The following is a 17,509-nucleotide window of genomic DNA, read 5'->3' on the forward strand; positions in this document are numbered from 1 at the left end:
GCACTGCCTCTGTGCTCTGCTTTTCTAAGTTGTTGTTAAAAGCTGTGGCTATCCTGGAGCTGGATTTACAGGCAAGTGTGGGTGCTAAGAACTCAAGTCGGGTCCTCTACAACAGCGGCAAACGCTCTTAACAGCAGAGCGCTCTTTCCAGCCCCACAGCTGTTAAGTATGTTGTTTACAGTGTACATGCCAGCTCAGCGTAGACTTAGACTTCCCCCTTTGTATCCGTTAGGTATGAGGCGCTCAGGGAATCCACCAAGGCCCAGCAAGGAGACCCTGGCTGTCACATCAGAGGAGGTCTGGTACGAGGAAGCGTTAATGACAAGGATGACGAGTGGGTATTAACGGCCCACGACGGGGCACAAACGCCACCCACCGTCTTACTAGGCACATTCCATCTTGCTAGGAATGTTTGCCCAGCACTATTGAGGCAATCAGTGCAGGAGTCCGCAGAGGCCTCCGCTTCCAGATGTGAGGGGGGCGGGGACCTTCAGGAGCCGCCCCTAAGCTCCGTGGGCCAATGAAGGAAGAGAGGGCGGAGCAGAGGGAGCGGCAGCGCTGCCATCCAATGGGCGTCCGTCAGGGCCCCACAGCGGGCCAATGGGAGTGCCCCTCGGCCACGGTGGGAAGCGGCTGGGCGGCTGGGCCGTTGTTGGCGCGGGGCGGCCGAGGAGGCTGTAGCGGCGGCGTTCCCGCTGGGCTCTGAGGTGAACGCGGGCGGCGGGGTGGTGCGGGGCGGGCGGCGGCGGCGGCAGCAGAGGCTCGCGGCGGGAGGCCGAGGCGGAGGCCCGGCCGGCACCAACCGCCCAGGCCCGCAGAGCGCAGCGCCGCCTCTCCCCGAGGCGCCGCCGTGGCGAGTGGCCGGGCCTGAGTCCGCCTCCCCGGGCCTCCCGCCCGCCGAGTCTTCCCTGCCAGAGGTCCGTCCGCCCCTCCGCCCTCTTTGTCTGCGTGCTTTTCCGTCGACAGTCACCTTAGGCTACTGAGTTTCTTTTGCTTGCTTTGCGGGCTCTGCTACATTGGATTCTTGAATTCGTTAAACAGTCTCAGTTGCCAGGGCACTGAGGATGGCAGGTGGCCTGACAATGCCCACATCAGCCTGGCGCCTTGTAGCTTTCCGTACCTAAGTCTATTTCTGTGTCATGGGAAGGAGTGATGTAAACACTGGCGCTGCAGTTGCCAGCGCTTGGTCCTCTGCCTTGTATCCTGTATGGAAAGCGAAAGAAAGGCCTGGCATGCCCGGGTGGGAGGGCCTCAATCGTGACCGAAAAACCATGGTAGGGCTCCATCTCACCTAAGGAGGCAGCGTCAGCATCAACTAGTCATCCTGTGCCTTTGGATATGATGTACCAGCATTAGCTCTCTGCTTCGGTTTGGTGTGTATGTGTGTGTTTGAAACGGTCTATTGCATCCCAGGTTGGTCTTGAGCTTACTAGGTCACCAAGATGGTTTTGAACTTGTGGTTGGTTCTCTGACCCGGTATCCTTAATAGTAAGATTCAGGCATGAATCATCACGCCCAGTTTTATGGCTGGTCAGGGAACACAGGGCCCTGTATCACTTGAGCCCCAGTCTAGGCTCATCACTTTGATGGTAGTCTTGCCAAAAATGTATAACCTGAGTTTAGTCCAAGAAAACATCAGATAAACCCAAACTGACCGTCTACAAAATAACTAGCCAGTAGCTGGAAATTCTTAGTAACTGCTGGTAGCTAGCAAGCTCTGATTAAGGTACTAATTAGCCAAATAAGGCCGTGGGAGATGAAAAACTAGAGAGTTTTCAAATCAGAGGAAGAAGTAACATCTAAGTGCTTTATGTGAGCCAGGATTGAAACTGAAGCAGAAACGGGGAGCTGGTGGTCTCTTCCTGACATTTGAATAAGGTCAAGTGAGATTTGTTACAATTAGTAGATTAGTTAAATTTTTTTTTAAAGTTAGGATTTAAGACTGTTAACTTTAACTGCAGTTGGGTAAGTTCTTTGCATTTTAAGGTTTTTTATTTTTTTGTAACATTTTGTAAGTCTAATTCTTTAAATTGAGAAATTAAAAACAATAAAAAGGAATCCCCAAAGTTTTTATTCTTTTGCATGTCATCCCTAAAGCAGAAATGAAACAGAAAGTGACACTTCTCCTTTGCAGTTTTCAGGAAGAGCTAAGATGGCTGAGTCTCCAGAAGACCAGGCTGCCCGGCTCTGTGACAACTGGTAAGTCATGGAATCTAATGGTTTGACATGCAGACAAGGTAGCTCTGTAAAGACTTGGGTGGTTTATTGGTAGATTGTAACTGAGGCCATATGGGATTCTAAACTATGCAAGTCATTGTAACTAGAGCCTTTTAACCTTGTGTGTAAATTGCTTGTTAGAATTTGACAGGGACATTTGTCTGGATAGATTAGGAATTAGAATGGATAAAGCTGGGACTTGGGCCTCTGTTCTGTGTTTAATTAATGACTTAGCAAGATGGAGCTAAGGGTGGAGAGATGGCTCAGTGGTTAAGGGCACTGCTTGCTTTTTCAGAGGACCCAGGTTTGGTTCCCATCACCCAAAGGTGGCCCACAGCCATCTGTAACTCCAGTGGCCTCTGGCCTCTCTAGACACTGGGCACACATGTCGTATACAGACATGCATGCAGGCAAAAGCACTCATATACATAAAATAAAACCTTTTTTTTTTTAAAAGATCTTGGAGCTGGGTGTAGTGGCACACACCTTAATCCCAGCACTCAGGAGGCAGAGTCAGGAAGACCTTTCTGAGGTCTAGGCAAACCTGGTCTATATATAGGGAGACCCTTCTCAAAAAAAAAAAAGCAACAACAAGCCTGGAATGGTTTGGATCCCCACCTTCTGTGGGTGTGGGCAGTGGTGGAAATTGTACACAGTCTTATGTGTGGTCAAGGTCTGCCACTGAGCTACCCGCAGCCCCTACAGCCTTTACTCACATATAAGAAGCTAACTGATTTGTTTTGTTTTTGAGACAGGGTTTCTCTGTGTAGCCCTGGCTGTCTTGGAACTCAGAGATCCACTTGCCTCTTCCTCCCAAGTGCTGAGTGGGATTAAAGATATACCACTGCTGCCCAGCTGAGAACTGATTTTTGTTTGTTTGTTTTTTCAAGACAGGGTTTCTCTGTGTAGCCTTGGCTGTCATGGACTCCCTTTGTAGACCAGGCTGGCCTCGAACTCACAGAGATCTGCCTGTCTCTACCTCCCGAGTGCTGGGATTACAGGTATGTGCCACCATGCCTGGTCAGAACTGATTTTTTTTTCAATGTCTGAAAGTATAAAAAAATTGTGTTTGTTTGTTTGAGACAGGGTCTTGCTGGCTAGCCTGGAACTCTTTTTGCAGACCCAGCTGCAATTGAGGTCACAGAGATCGACCTGCTTCTGCCAGAGTGGTGGAAGGAAGGGTTTCCTGCGTGGTCCCAGAGCCTGGCTTGGGTGTTTGGGACTGAGTCTTTGTGAACTAGCTGTAACCAGTGCTGAGTAGCTTAGGAGGAATGCTTTCTTTCTTCTGTTGTGGGGGTGTCTTAAGATAGGGTCTTGCTATATAGCCCAGGCTACCTCAGGACTGGATGACAAGTGTGAGTCGCATGTTGGCCTTTTCTTTTTGAGATGGTTCACATAGCTCAGGCTAGTTTCAAACTCAGCAGCTAGTAAAAGATGACCTAAATTGCAGAGCTTCTGTCTTTACCTTCCATGCACTGGGTTAAGAGATGTGAGTTATCACAGGTAACTACAGCATTAACCCCTCTTTTTCAGTACTGGGGACCCAACTCAGGCTTTCTCAGGAAGCATCACACCTGAGTGTTTCAGTATTTTGTATCCGTTCAGCCTACAAAGCAAATAACTGACACAGAGAGACTGAAATGTACTTTAAAGCTTCCACCACTTCTCCGGGCAGAGTCTGAACTGATTTTAATCTACTCGTAAACTAAACAAACTACTCTAAACCTTATAACATACATATATTCCAAGCACTTGGCACTATGACCCCAGGGCCGGTCCTCGTCAAGTCCCCACCATCATTCTCCAACCATCAGACTTTCTCCCTCCCTTCCAGGAAGTCCCGCCTTCTGCTTCCTGTCCTTCTGCCCAGCTGATTGACTAAACAGCGCTTTTGACGGTTGATACATTCAGTATTTCTCCACAATCCCCCCTTTTAGTCTAAAACACACACACACACACACACACACACACACACACACACACAACTTTAACCTATATAGTTATATCATTATACCAATATATACACACAAGAACCACAAAACAATCGTTATATTTATGTTATAATGTTTTGCTGTCTTCAACCCCATCAGAGACTTGAGAAGGAATAAAATTAATTAACTGAGTAAATTGGAAGGGCATGTTAGCAGCATTTTTGTATGTGAATATTAGGGTATGTGAACGGTGCTGTGTACCTGTGGTCAGAGGACATCTTGCAGGACTCAGTTCTTGCTTTCCAACATGTGGCACCTTTACCTGAGGAATGAGACCTAGGCAGGTAGGTGAGAGTAGCCGGTTCCTGGTGTGGCTTTCTCAAGGAATTATCTCTCGCAGGGCAGTGGTGGCGCATGGCTTTAATCCTAGCACTCGGGAGGTAAGGGCAGGTGGATCGCTGTGAGTTCAAGGCCAGCCTGGTCTACAAGCGAGTCTAGGACAGCCAAGGCTACACAGAGAAACCCTGTCTCAAAAAAAAAAGTTTTTCTCTGTTTTGCTGGTGGTACATGTTATGTTTTTTTTTGGTTTGGTTTTGTTTTTCTTCTTCCTTTGAAACAAAGTTTTGCTGTAGCCCCAGACTAGCTCTGAATTTGTTTGATTTCCTTACCTCAGCATGCTAGGATTACAGGCATGCATCACTATTCCTGGCTCTACTAACTCTTTCTCTTTTTTCCCCTTAAGATTGTAACAAATAAATCTTTAAAAAAAAAAAAAGATTTGTATAATTTATGTGGATGAATGATTTGTCTGCATGTGTTCATGTGCTCCATATGTGTACCTTGTGCCTGTGGAGACCAGAAGAGGCCACTGGAGTTAGAGGTGATAGCGAGCTCCCTTGTAGGTTCTGGGAACGGACCCTTGGTCCTCTGCAACAGCGCTGAGTGTCCTTATCTGCTGAGCCATCTCTCCAGCCCCTTCACTAGTACTTCTACTGAAAACTAATGAAGGAAGAACGGTTTATTCTTTTTAATGTGTCTGAGAGGGTGTCTTGCCACTTCAGAAAGACTGGCGGTCATAAACCCTGAATCTGCTTGTCTCAGCCATGACACTGGCTTTCACATGTGCCTGGGAATCTAAACGCAGATCCTCATGCCAAGCTCTCTACCCACTGAGCGAGTGAGCCAGCCTGTTCTGTGCTTCACTTACTGCATGGCGGCAGGAGAGAGACGCTGGTGGAGGAGGGTGCCATGCTGCTGAGAGCTGGAGGAGAGCTCTTGTAAGTTTGCTGCTTCTCTCTTCTCAGCTTTGAGCATATCTCCATTGCTGGCCCTGTCCTTGTGCTGAAGGTGCATTGCAGAGAGTGGCTTTCCACTGGTGCTCCCTGCCTCCCTCCCACATTAGAGACTCCCCAAATGTCATGTGCATGTCTGTGTAAGTCAGTGACTCCATCATCATTGACATGGATAAAATAAGAAAATGTGACTTGGCTGAGACATCCTGATTTCAGTCTGTTCTAATTTGAAGGAGTCTGAGGTCTGGGACAGTGTATAAATAACTGTGCTAAGGGAGTTCAAACAGCACAGTGGAGAAACTAGTGAAAGCAAGGTTACCTGCAGCAGAGCCACTAAAGAAGACAAGCAGCTTAGCATGGAGGAATGACCTAGCCCACCCCTGGCTGCCTGAGGAACTATTTACATTGCAGGTTTTGAAAGCTGGTCTGGGGAGGTGAGCTGTAGAGATGGCTCAGTGGTTAAGGGCTTGTACTACTCCAGCAGAGGGCCTTATAACTTTCTATAACGTGATGTAATGCCCTCTTCTGGCATGCAGGTATACATGCAGGCAAAGCACTCATAATCATTAAATAAATAAATACATAAGTACATAAATTAAAATCTTTCAAAACAATGTTGGGGGCTGGAGAGGGCTCAGAGGTTAAGAGCACTGGCTATTCTTACAAAGGTCCTGAGTTCAATTCCCAGCAACCACATTGTGGATCATAACCATCTATAATGAGATCTATAGTGCCTTCTTCTGGCCTGCAGGTATACATGCAGGCAGAACATTGTATACATAAAAAATAAATAAATAAACCTAGCTGTCCTAGACTTGCTTTGTGGAATAGGCTGGCCTTGAACTCATAGAGATCTACCTACCTTTGCCTTCTGAGTGCTGGGATTAAAGGCATGCATCACCATCCCTGGCTAATAAATAAACCTTAAAAAAAAAAAAAAACTTGGAGTGAGGTATGGTAGCACATGCCTTTAATCCAAGCACTTGGGAAGTAGAGGCAGGAGGATCTCTTTGAGTTTGAGGCTAGCCTGGTCTACAAAGTAAGATCCAGGACAGCCAGGGCTTAAAAAAAAAAAAAAGTTAGTATTGGACTGGTTAGCTCATTCAGTGGTTAAGAGCACTTGGTGCAGGGGCTGAGGAGATGGCTCAGAGGTTAAAAGCACCGCCTGCTCTTCCAAAGATCCTGAGTTCAATTCCTAGCAACCACATGGTGCCTCAACCATCTGTAATGTGGTCTGGTGCCCTCTTCTGGTGGGCAGGTGTACATGCAGGTAGACCACTGTATACATAATAAATAAATAAATCTTTTTTTTTAAAAAGAGTGCTGGGCATTGTGGCACACACCTTTAATCCCAGTACTTGGGAGGCACAGAGGCAGGCAGATCGCTGTGAGTTTGAGGCTAGCCTGGTCTACAAAGTGAGTCCAGGACAGCCAAGGCTACACAGAGAAACCCTGTCATGAAAAACCGAAACAAACAAACAAACAAACAAAAAAGCGCTTGTTGCTCTTACAGGGGACTAGGCTCAGTTCCAGTGTTCAGTTCCCACATTATAACTCGAAGCTGCCCATAAATCTAGTTCCTGGGGATCCAGTGCTCCTTTCTGGCCTCTGTGGGCACCAGGCATCCACATGGAGCACAAACATACATGCATGCAAAATACTTATATGCAGAAATGGTGGTACATGCCTTTGATTCCAGCACTTGGAAAGCAGAAGCAGGTGGATAGGTTTCTTGTGAGTTTGTGGCCAGCCTGGTCTACATATAGAGACCCTCTTTCATGCCGCCATCCACCCACAAACAAACAAACAAACAAACAAACAAAAAAAAACCCCAACCAACCAAAACCCAAACCAGTTGGGCTTTGAAGCCTTCTCTGTCATCACTCTTCCCCCCCCCTTGGTTTTCAAGGCAGGGTTTTTCTGTGTAGCCCTGGCCATTCTGGAACTCACTCTGCAGTCAAAGCTGGCCTGGCTCTGCCTGTCTGCTTCCTGAGTTGTACACTACTATGCCTGGTTCTCTGTCATCTTAAGAAAAGGATAAGGCATTCTTAAGCATTGCTGTTGCATTGGCCACTAGTAGGCAGTTAGTAGGAAAGAAAAGTTGTTGTGATTGAAAATACTTTTTTCTGGGGCTGGAGAGATGACTCAGCGGTTAGGAGCACGGACTGTTCTTCCAGAGGTCCTGAGTTCAGTTCCCAGCACCCACATGGTGGCTCACAACCATCTGTAATGACATCTGCAGCTCTTCTGGCCTGCAGGTGTACATGCAGACAGAGCTCTGTATATACATAATAATAAACAAATAAATCATAAAAGAAAATACTTTTTTCTAACCAGTATCTATTCTAGTTTAAGCATTGTGTGTGTGTGTGCGTGTGCGTGCGCGTGCGTGCGTGTACATGTGTACCACATTGTGCAAGTTAGGGTCAGAGGACACCCTTTTGCGTTCAGCTCTTTCCAGCTACCACATGGATCCTGGGATCACATTTAGGTTGCCAGGCTTGGCAGCAATTGCTTTCCTTCACTGAGCCATATCACCAGTCCTGAAATATTTTGTAGTTAGCACTTTTCTTCTGGTTTTGGTTATTCCAGGACATGGGAATATCAGCGATAGAAGGCTCCAAGGACCTGGAAATTGTTCCAGTCCAACCAGAGCTACAAAAACAAGACCCTGTCTCATAAGTAAAGCAAACAGAAATAAAGCCATTAGCCAGGCAAGGTAGTTCATACCTCCATTCCAACACTCAGTAGCTAGGGTAGGAAGAGGGCTATAAATTTGTGAGATGGCTCAGAAGTTGAGGGTGCTGACTGCTCTTCCAGAGGTCCTGAGTTCAATTCCCAGCAACTACACGGTGGCTCACATCCATCAATGGTGTGATCTGATGCCCCCTTCTGGTCTGCAGGTGTGCATGCAGATAGAGCACTCAATAAATAAATATTTAAAAGAACAGAAAAAACAACAAACCAACCCAAAACAAAACAAGCTGGGCATGGCTGTCTTTGCCTGTAGTCTTACCTTTGGGAGGTAGATAGGAAAGGTCAAGGTGTTTTTCTGCATGGGGATGTGAGGCCAGCCTGGGCTTTGTGAGATCCTGTGGGAAAACACAAACACAAAACCAAAAACGTCAATGGAGACGAAACCCTGATAGGACATGTGTCCATGTGACACCACTGTATGCAGAAAGGGTTTGATCAGTTAGTAATGCTTGCCTTCTTCTTTGGCTTCTTTCTGTAGCAAAAAGGAAATTCCTGTGTTTAATTTTACCATCCATGAAATCCATTGTCAAAGGAACATTGGTGTGTGTCCTGTCTGCAAGGAACCATTCCCCAAATCCGAGATGGACATTCACATGGCTACAGAGCACTGTCAGGTGAACTGCCCACTCCCAGATGTGCAATAGAAAGGCGTGTTGTTCCAGAGCCATTTGATTGACTCTTTTTATCCTAGGTGACCTGCAAATGCAGCATGAAGTTGGAGAAGAGGCAGTTGCAGCAGCATGAGGTTAGTGTCACCCTGGGAAAGAGGGACAGACTTCTGGGGTCAGGCCTGCCAATATCACAGAGCCATGTGCAGAAAGCCGGCACACAGCCTGTTCTCCACAGCTCCCATCAGACCCATGCTAAAAGCCCAGTTGAAGCTTTGACTGAGGCCTGTAGATGGGATGCCCAGCTCTTGCACTCCCCCTTCAAGTGTTCTTTGCCTTTGGAACCACGTCTGTCTGCTGGGGTTTCCCTATTGGTGCCTTCATGGGGCATATGAAACCAGATCTGTGGCTTGTTCTCTATGTTGAAAAATGGCTTTTCCTTTCATGTGTAATTATTTTTAGATAGTGTGTGGGTGTGCTGTCTGTGTGCCACAGTGCACTTGTGGAGGTCAAAGGTCAGTTCTCTGTCCACCATGTAAGACCTGGACCTCAAAGCCAGGCTGTCAGCTTTGGCAGCAAGCACTCATATTTCCTGATTCCTGTTTTGTTTGTTTGTTTTTCTTTTTTTCTTTTTATTTATTTATTTTTGTTTGTTTGTTTGTTTTTCAAGACAAGGTTTCTCTATGTAGCCCTGGCTGTCCTCTACTCCCTTTTTAAACCAGGCTGGCCTCGAACTCACAGCCATCCTCCTGCCTCTGCCTCCTGAGTCCTGGGATTAAAGGCCTGTGCCACCATGCCCGGCTGTGTTTCCTGATTCTTATAAAGTGTAGCATTCCAGCTGGGCTTGGAGAAGAGTGAAGCAGATACTTAGTTTCTTGCCCTGTGCTAAACTCTAGCCTCTGTATATAGTAAGTGCCTTCCTGCCTTGCCTTGCAGGAGACTGAGTGTCCTCTGCGGCTTGCTGTCTGCCAGCACTGTGATCTGGAGCTTTCTGTTCTCAAGCTCAAGGAGCATGAAGATTATTGTGGCGCCCGGACAGAGCTGTGTGGCAGCTGTGGGCGCAATGTGCTTGTGAAGGAGCTGAAGACTCACCCTGAAGTCTGTGGGAAAGTAGAGGAGGAAAAGAGAAATGAGGCTGCCATCCCTCCTGATGCCTATGATGAATCTTGGAGTCAGGATGGAATCTGGATTGCATCCCAGCTCCTCAGACAAATTGAAGCCCTGGACCCACCCATGAGGCTCCCTGGAAGGCCCCTGAGAGCCTTTGAGTCGGATCCTTTCTACAGTAGCACTGCCAGCCAGAGAAGCGTGACAGCCCATTTTCCAATTCAGAATAATTTGTGTGAGTTGTGCTTAGCATTAGGAAGTGGGTAGTGCCACCATCTCAGGACAGAGGGCAGCTGGAAAACATGCCAGTCACTGGGTGACACTGGGCAGGGTACCAGACTTGCCTGTATGTTGTTGCTGTTAGGACTGATGGTGGTGGGCTGACAGTGTCTTAGTCCCCGAGGCACCCGGAACATGCCCTCAGGTTGTTAACTGGCTCAAGTGTTGTCCAGGTGGCCTGCCTGTGCTTACTCATTCTGCCATCATCCAGATAGGTGAGAGCAGGGTTGAGTCTGGAGAGTCATCCTTCTGATTAGTCATTAGCATGATCCTAATGGAGCATTGCTTCGTGGTAGAAGTCAGCCCCTGAAGGCAGAGGGCTCAGGGTGCTGGTGGGTTGGCAGCTTGTGTTGATCTTGACAGCTTCTCAGGCATGGATGGTGGCTTTCTCTAACGTGCTAATTGTTGTTTTCTTCCCAGATGAAGAACAACAAAGGCAGGAAAGGAATAGAAGCCGGCAGTCTCCAAAAGAGAGTGCTGAAAATAATGCACACTTGGACTTCATGTTGGCCCTGAGCCTGCAGAATGAGGGACAGGCCTCCAGCATGGCAGAGCAGGGCTTCTGGGGTTCAGTGCCTGAGGCTGATCCAGCTCATGGTGGGCCCACATCTCTCGGTGACCTAAAGGGTAAGTTTGCTTCTTTTGCATAGTCAACAGTTTTTTTTTTTAAATCAATGTTTTGCTTGCTTGTATGTACATGCATTAAGTGCCTTGGGAGGTCAGAACAGGGTGTGGGTCCCTAAGAACTGGGGTTACTAGGTTATGAGCTACTACGCAGGTGCCAGAAACTGAACCTAGGTTTTCTGCAAGAACAGCAAGTTCTCTTTAACCACTGAGCCATCTCTCCAGCCCCCAGTCAATATAATTTTTGTTAGTCTTATATAACTCATATAAAATTAGAATGTTGGGCTGGTGAGATGGCTCAATGGGTAAAGGCATTTGTTGCCAAAACTAACAATCTTGGGTTTGGAACCAACTCCCATAGTTGGTCTTTGAGCCCTATGGATTGATTGTGCCTATCTCTGAATACAAACATCTTAAATAAATACAGTCAAATGGCACAAACACACCTTTTAATCCCAGTCCTTGGGAGGTAGAGGCAAGCAGATCTCTGTGAGTTCCAGGCAAGGCCTATATAGTGAGACAGTGTCTTGGGGCGGGGGTGGGGGGGTGGGGGGGTGGGGGTGGGGTGGGGCAGAGAATATATATATATATATATATATATAATTTTTAAAAAAATTTATTTATTTTGGATTTTCAAGACAGGGTTTCTCTGTGTAGCCTTGGCTGTCCTGGACTCACTTTGTAGACCAGGCTGGCCTTGAACTCACAGTGATCCACCTGCTGGGATTAAAGGCGTGCACCAGCACACCTGGCTGTATCATATAACTCTTATTTATTTATTTATAGAATATTCTGCCTGCATGTGTGTCTGCAGCTAGAAAAGGGCACCAGATCTCATTATAGATGGTTATGAGCCACCATGTGGTTGCTGGAAATTGAACTCAGGACCTTTGTAAGAACAGCCAGTACTCTTAACCTCTGAGCCATCTCTCCAGCCCCAGCATATAGTTCTTTTTTGAATATATTTTTAAGGTTTATTTATTATTGTGCATACAGTGCTCTGTCTGTATGTACAACTGCAGGCCAGAAGTGGGCATCAGATTACATTATAGATGGTTGTGAGCTACCATGTGGTTGCTGGGAGTTGAACTCCAGTCCTTTGGAAGAGCAGTCAGTGCAGTCAGTGCTCTTATCCTCTGAGCCATCTCTCCAGCCCCAGCATATAGTTCTTAACCAGAGCCTCTCCTATGTAAACAAGACAAATGTCACAGAAGTCCTCCCTCTTTCTTAAATACTATTCTGTAGCACATGTTCCAAGATTTTATGCATTGGCATTTTAAATTTTGTTGTTGTTGTTGTTGTTGTTTTTTGTTTTGGGGAGGTTATTTGGTTTTGTTGTTTGTTCATTTGGTTTTTGTTGTTGTTGTTGTTTTTGAGACAGGTTCTAACTATGTAGCTCTCAAATCAGAGAGCTGCCTGTCTCTCCAGCTGAATGCTAGGATTAAAGGTGTGTGCCATACCAGGCTACATTGGTACTCTTATTTGTTTTTGGGACAGGGTTTCTCTGTGTAGCCTTGACTGTCCTGGACTTCCTTTGTAGACCAGGGTGACCTTGAACTCACAGAGATCTGCCTGCCTCTGCCTCCCTAGTGCTGGGATTACAGGTGTGTGCCATGGCTATGTTGCTACTTTTGAAAAGTCCATGGTAGCTGTTTGCAAAGCAATTGTCCTTTGTGTCTGACTGTTTTCCATGCCTAGTGTCAGGATACACTTAGGATCCTCTATTGGTGTTCCTACAGCTTTTCTTTTCCTTTTTTTTTTTTTTTTTTTAGATTTATGCCTGTATAGCCTAGGCTGGACTCTCCTGCCTCCTGCTTGCAAGTACTGAGGCTATAGGGTGTCCATCATGCCAGGATTCTTGCAAGGAGTCTATGCTTGGTAGCCCTTTATGGGGTCTTCCTTATGTAGCTCACTCCTTCTTTACCTAATTGTTTCTTTACTTTTAAAAAGTGTCCTGTTTCCAAATAGTCTCTCCCAAACTTTAGAGAACTTCCTTTTTCCTGTGAAACCTCTCTTTGAAGCAGTTTGGAGTTTGTATTGTGTCCTCTTCATTGGCAATCCAATGCCCACTCCCACCCCACGTCAGACATCCTACAGGGTGAAAGGGTTGACCAGCAGTTGCTCGTTCCTGTGGCCCCAGGTGCTGCTGACGAGACTCTGCTACCCTGTGAGTTCTGTGAGGAGCTGTACCCGGAGGAACTGCTCATTGACCATCAGGTGTGTGTCACTTGACAGCTTCGGACAGGAATGTGAACAGGCTGTGGTCAGTGTGACAAGCCACAATAGGCCTTACTGCGTACCGTGCCTGTGGTGAGGTGTCACTTTTTACCATATAGCTGTGGCACTCAGTGTCAAGTGACCCTTCTGCCTCAGTGTCCCAAGCAACTGGGACCCAGTGCACACAGCACTGTGCCTGGTCATAAGGGAGCCATGTTTCCCTTTTTGCGCATGTGGTGAGGCTTAGTCCAGCATTTCTAAAACTGCCACGTAGTGATGGGACATACCCTGCTCTCAGAAATAGAACTGACCACTTTGAATACATCTACTGTTTGGCCCTTTACCAAGCATAAAAAAAACTATTTGGCTTTTGTTTTATCAAATGGTGGTGGGCAGTGTGTGATAGAGGGCACGGGGCAGTAGGGAACAGCACAACATGGACATGCTCTCCCTGGCTTTTCCAGCTCCACTGCACTAGGATTTAAGTCGTTTCTTGGAGGAAATGTTTAGTAATATAATTTTGCTTAACCTCTTTTTATTTTTTTAACATGTTTTTGAATGACAGACAAGCTGCAACCCTTCACATGCCTTACGTCCACTCAGTACTGGCAGCTCTTCTGCCAGGGGGGTGGAGGATCCTGGTGTCATGTTCCAGAACTTTCTACAACAAGCAACAAGTAACCAGTTAGACACTTTAATGGGCCTGAGGAACCCAACTGCTGTGGAAGATAGCATTATCATCCCGTGTGAGTTCTGTGGGGTGCAGCTGGAAGAGGAGGTGCTGTTCCATCATCAGGTGAGAGTCCTTCACCTGGAGGCTTTTCTCTAGTCTCCATGTGGGTCACCTGGGAGTACAGCTGAGCGCATGGCATCACAGACTGCATTTGAGCAGAGAGCTGGCTGATAGAGCGTCACCTTAAAGAGTACAGGTGCATCCTGATTCTGACAGGCAGGCTCTCCTGTTGTGTTATTTAGAGTTGTGCTCCGGCTCTGGCTTTGCCATGTGGTGGCCTGGGTCCAAATACTCCTCACAGGTGTCTGGAAAAAAGGATGCTACACTATATACTGTAAAGTTCTTTTCTAGTATTTCCAGTCTGGAATCCCAGGTTGTTGGCAAATACTGCCTTGCCCCCCGCCCCCCCCCAATTACAATATCATGAAGAGCTAGCAGTGCAGGCATTGTTCTTTCATTGCTCTTTGTACATCTTGCATCTCAAGGACAAACCTGTTGTTTGTCAGCTAGGAGAGGCCAAATAAGCCACCACAAAAACACTGTAGACTAAGTATGCTCTTCTGACTTCTCAACACCAGCCCTTGCTTCATCTCTGCCCAGAGCCTCAGGAGCCCACAGTGTCTGTCCATTCCGTTCCCAGGATTATCTTTGTGGTCTTCAGAGTCTGCTGTAGGTGATGACCTCCCAACCTGCTGCTGCTCATCTCTCCCTAATATCCCAAGTACTGATTTTTCTTTCTTTTTGTTTAGGACCAATGTGACCAACGCCCAGCCACAGCAAACCACCGTGCAATGGAGGACATCCCTACACAGGACTCCCAGCCTGAAGACACTTCATCAGAGCTGTCCAGGAGGCGGGTCAAACACCAGGGTATCAGCTGGGGCTAATCTAGGCCACAGCCACTGCTGGCTCAGGCCAGCTTCCCAGCCCTGCTCTGCAGGGGGCTAGCCTATACCTCTAGTTGGCATGCGTGAGGGTCTCCTGGGGAGCTGTGCTGAGGTTAAGTGGGCCCTACATTACCCCAAGCTGTCCTAAGTGCAGACTTCATAGGGTTATGGCTTCCGAGGCAGCTGTGAATCACAGTGCTGTGTGAGCTGTGGCTCCTGACTGCCTTATTATCCTCTGGCTGGGCATGTGCTTCTGAAACCTCCCACCACAACGTGAACTGCGAACAGCTTTTCAGAGTTTGCTCAACAGTTAGGAGACTGTCCTTGAGGATCAGGACACCAGCATGTAGAGTGGACAGTTGGCCCCAGATCCAGCTAGGGTAGCCTTTCCCTAAAGCCCTCACCACCTTCTCTTCCCAGGAGACCTGTCTTCTGGCTACATGGATGATGTCAAGCAGGAAGCAGCGAAAGGCTCTGCCTACCCCATGTCTCCCAGCAGAACCATGAACAATGTGACTACCTGTAACCGACTGTTGAACTCACCGTCAGGCCCCAGGTCTGACTGCCAGCCTAGCCCTCCTGGTGTGCTGAAGCTCAACAACTCAGAAAGCCAGGACATCCGCAGGCGAAGTCAGGGTGGCCAGAATGGGCCCATAGCGTCTGCGCGCACTCCAGTGATCCACTCTATTCGAAATCTTTATCCAGAAAACCTTGCGCCTGCTTTTCCTCACGGGCCCCCTGGGAGATACGGAGCCAGGTAAGCAGCAGCTGCAGAATGGAGCTGATGGTGACTGAGGAAGGCATAGGCAAGGCAGTCTGGGGCTGGTGGGATGGCTCAGTGATGAAAAGCACTTGCTACAAAAGCCTGGCAACCTGAGTTCGATCCTCAGAAACAGAGTTATCCTCTGACCACCCCATATATGCCGTACCCACATACATTGTACACACACAAAGTAATTAATACAGTGAATTTAAAAAAAAAAAAAAAGGGAAGACTGTTTTCCAGTGGTGCTGGGGATGGAACCCAGGACCTCACACTTCCTTAGCCCAGCCTCCATCTTCATCAAGGAGTCTGGGTTTTCCTGCTGGTGTGCACAGGAGGTTGCTGTGTAGTCGCCACTTGCCCCCCATCGAAGCATGGTTCCTAATCTCTTTTTACAGTGGGAGGAGTGAAAGTAGTCGGAGCTCTCGAGTCACCCCTGCAGCTGCCAGCTACCACAGCAGAGCAGCAAAGGTAATGGCTTCCACAGATGCAGATGTGGGTGTGGCTGTTGGGGTTGTGAGTTAGAGACCTTGCTGGGCACTCCTTTGGCTTAGGATCTATACCTTGGATTTTTGGGAGAGGAGCTTTTGGGGAACCAGGCAGCTTCAGCATGTGTCTTCTTTCACTACTAAGTGTTGTGTTGTCCAATAGGCAAAGTCTCCAAAGCAGCAGGGAGCAGGGGATGCCGAAGAGGAAGAAGAGGAGTAATGGTGACTGTGGGGGAGGGGCTCTTGCAGCCCACCCCTATGCAGAGCAGCACGTGTTAGTGCAGTGTCCAGCTGCCTCTCAGGCTCATCGGGCAGGAGAGACTCCAGATTGTAATTTTTCCTATGTTATGGCCATTTTGTGTCTTTGGAATTGTGCTGTGGGTGTTTGGGTTTGAGGGAGGGCTAGATGGGAGGCCCTAGCTGCCACTGTTGGGCAGTAGTGAAATCAGTGCATCTGTGGCCCTCTTGGCCCAGAAGGGCTCATTCTTAGAGATACCATCACCACTGCTTCTTGGTGCTTTGTGGTCCTGGTGGACAGAGAAGACGGTTCTGGGAATCTTAGAGCTACCAGTGAAGCAATTCTCAGCCTGTGGGGGCCTAAGCTTGGATTTGCAGCATGTTAGGAGCAAGTTGAGCTGCAGGTACATGGATTAGAGGCCACCTTGGTGCTTGTGGGTCACTCATCACCCTCTGTTCCTGATGGGGAATGTACTGCTTTGTTGTTGCTGCCCCCACCAGGGCCACACCTGCCTTCATGAGGACCAAGGCTCTAGTCCCCTCCCTTTTTATTTTACTGTTCTAATTATCTATTTCCTTGTAATAGAAATAAAGTTTGTATTTAGAGCCCAGTTGAGGCTTGTGTTCTTTCTATAGAGATGGAGGAGAGAGTGCACGGTCTCATTGTATAGCTCGTCTGGCTTTGAACTTGCAATCTCCCTGCTTCAGCTTCTAGACTGCAGGTACAGAGGACCGGGCTCTTCGTCAGATGCTCCAGCATGGGTTCTTTCTCAGAGTGCTCAGAATTCAAGGGGTCATGTTCTTTTTCCTTCCTTTTTTTTTTTTTAAACCCCCCCCCCCCACCAGAGCTGAGGATTGAACCCAGGGCTTTGTGCTTGCTAGGTAAGCGCTCTACCACTCAGCTAAATCCCCAACCCCTCTTTTTCCTTCCTAAGACATCCCATGTAGACCAGGCTGGCCTCTAGCTCTTGACTCTCCTGCCTGCCCTCATCATAATTGCTGCTAGTTTCCTCCAAACTTTGCCCTTTGAAGGAAACTCAGGTTCACTGCACCTAGACTTGGGGCCTAGGGAGGTTTCTCAGACAGAAGAGAAACTGGAGGGTTCTCAGTAGCCTCAGCCCTGGGCCAGCTACTGTGGCTGAGAAAGATAGACTGCTCAGGATATGTCTCAAGGCAAAACACATGCAATCCTGAATCCCCTAAGGAGCCCAAAAGGGAGACAAACCTTTGAAGGACAACCACTCCTACTAAAGTCTGGGAGGATGGGAGAACTGCCTTCCATCAAGTGGCCGTGCTGCTAATTCTTAGCAGAGCCAAGACATTGAGAAGAATTATTCTGTCCCCAAATGAGACACACTGTAGGTCATGT

The 17,509-nt window shown here is 47.7% G+C and overlaps 1 protein-coding gene across 3 annotated transcripts; it reads left to right on the top strand.

Moving 5' to 3' along the window:
- The first annotated feature begins 599 nt into the window (after nt 1-599).
- Nucleotides 600-16,751, top strand: TRAFD1 (TRAF-type zinc finger domain containing 1). Of its 3 annotated transcripts, none has more exons than XM_084762120.1 (12): nt 600-707; nt 2,135-2,199; nt 8,676-8,811; nt 8,889-8,942; nt 9,742-10,147; nt 10,612-10,818; nt 12,956-13,032; nt 13,598-13,828; nt 14,515-14,635; nt 15,073-15,409; nt 15,814-15,886; nt 16,067-16,751. In XM_084762120.1, exons 2-12 carry the CDS (start codon nt 2,153-2,155, stop codon nt 16,121-16,123), a joined length of 1,746 nt encoding a protein of 581 aa, XP_084618246.1. In that variant the 5' UTR covers nt 600-707; nt 2,135-2,152; the 3' UTR covers nt 16,124-16,751. The 3 variants fall into 3 exon arrangements, with proteins under 3 accessions (XP_084618246.1, XP_084618248.1, XP_084618247.1); XM_084762122.1 differs by having other exon boundaries at nt 623-707; nt 2,142-2,199; XM_084762121.1 differs by lacking the exon at nt 600-707 and adding an exon at nt 755-917.
- The last annotated feature ends 758 nt before the right edge of the window (nt 16,752-17,509 follow it).

Source organism: Acomys minous (genome assembly GCF_964271855.1).
Source record: "Acomys minous genome assembly, chromosome: 16".
Taxonomy (NCBI): domain Eukaryota; kingdom Metazoa; phylum Chordata; class Mammalia; order Rodentia; family Muridae; genus Acomys; species Acomys minous.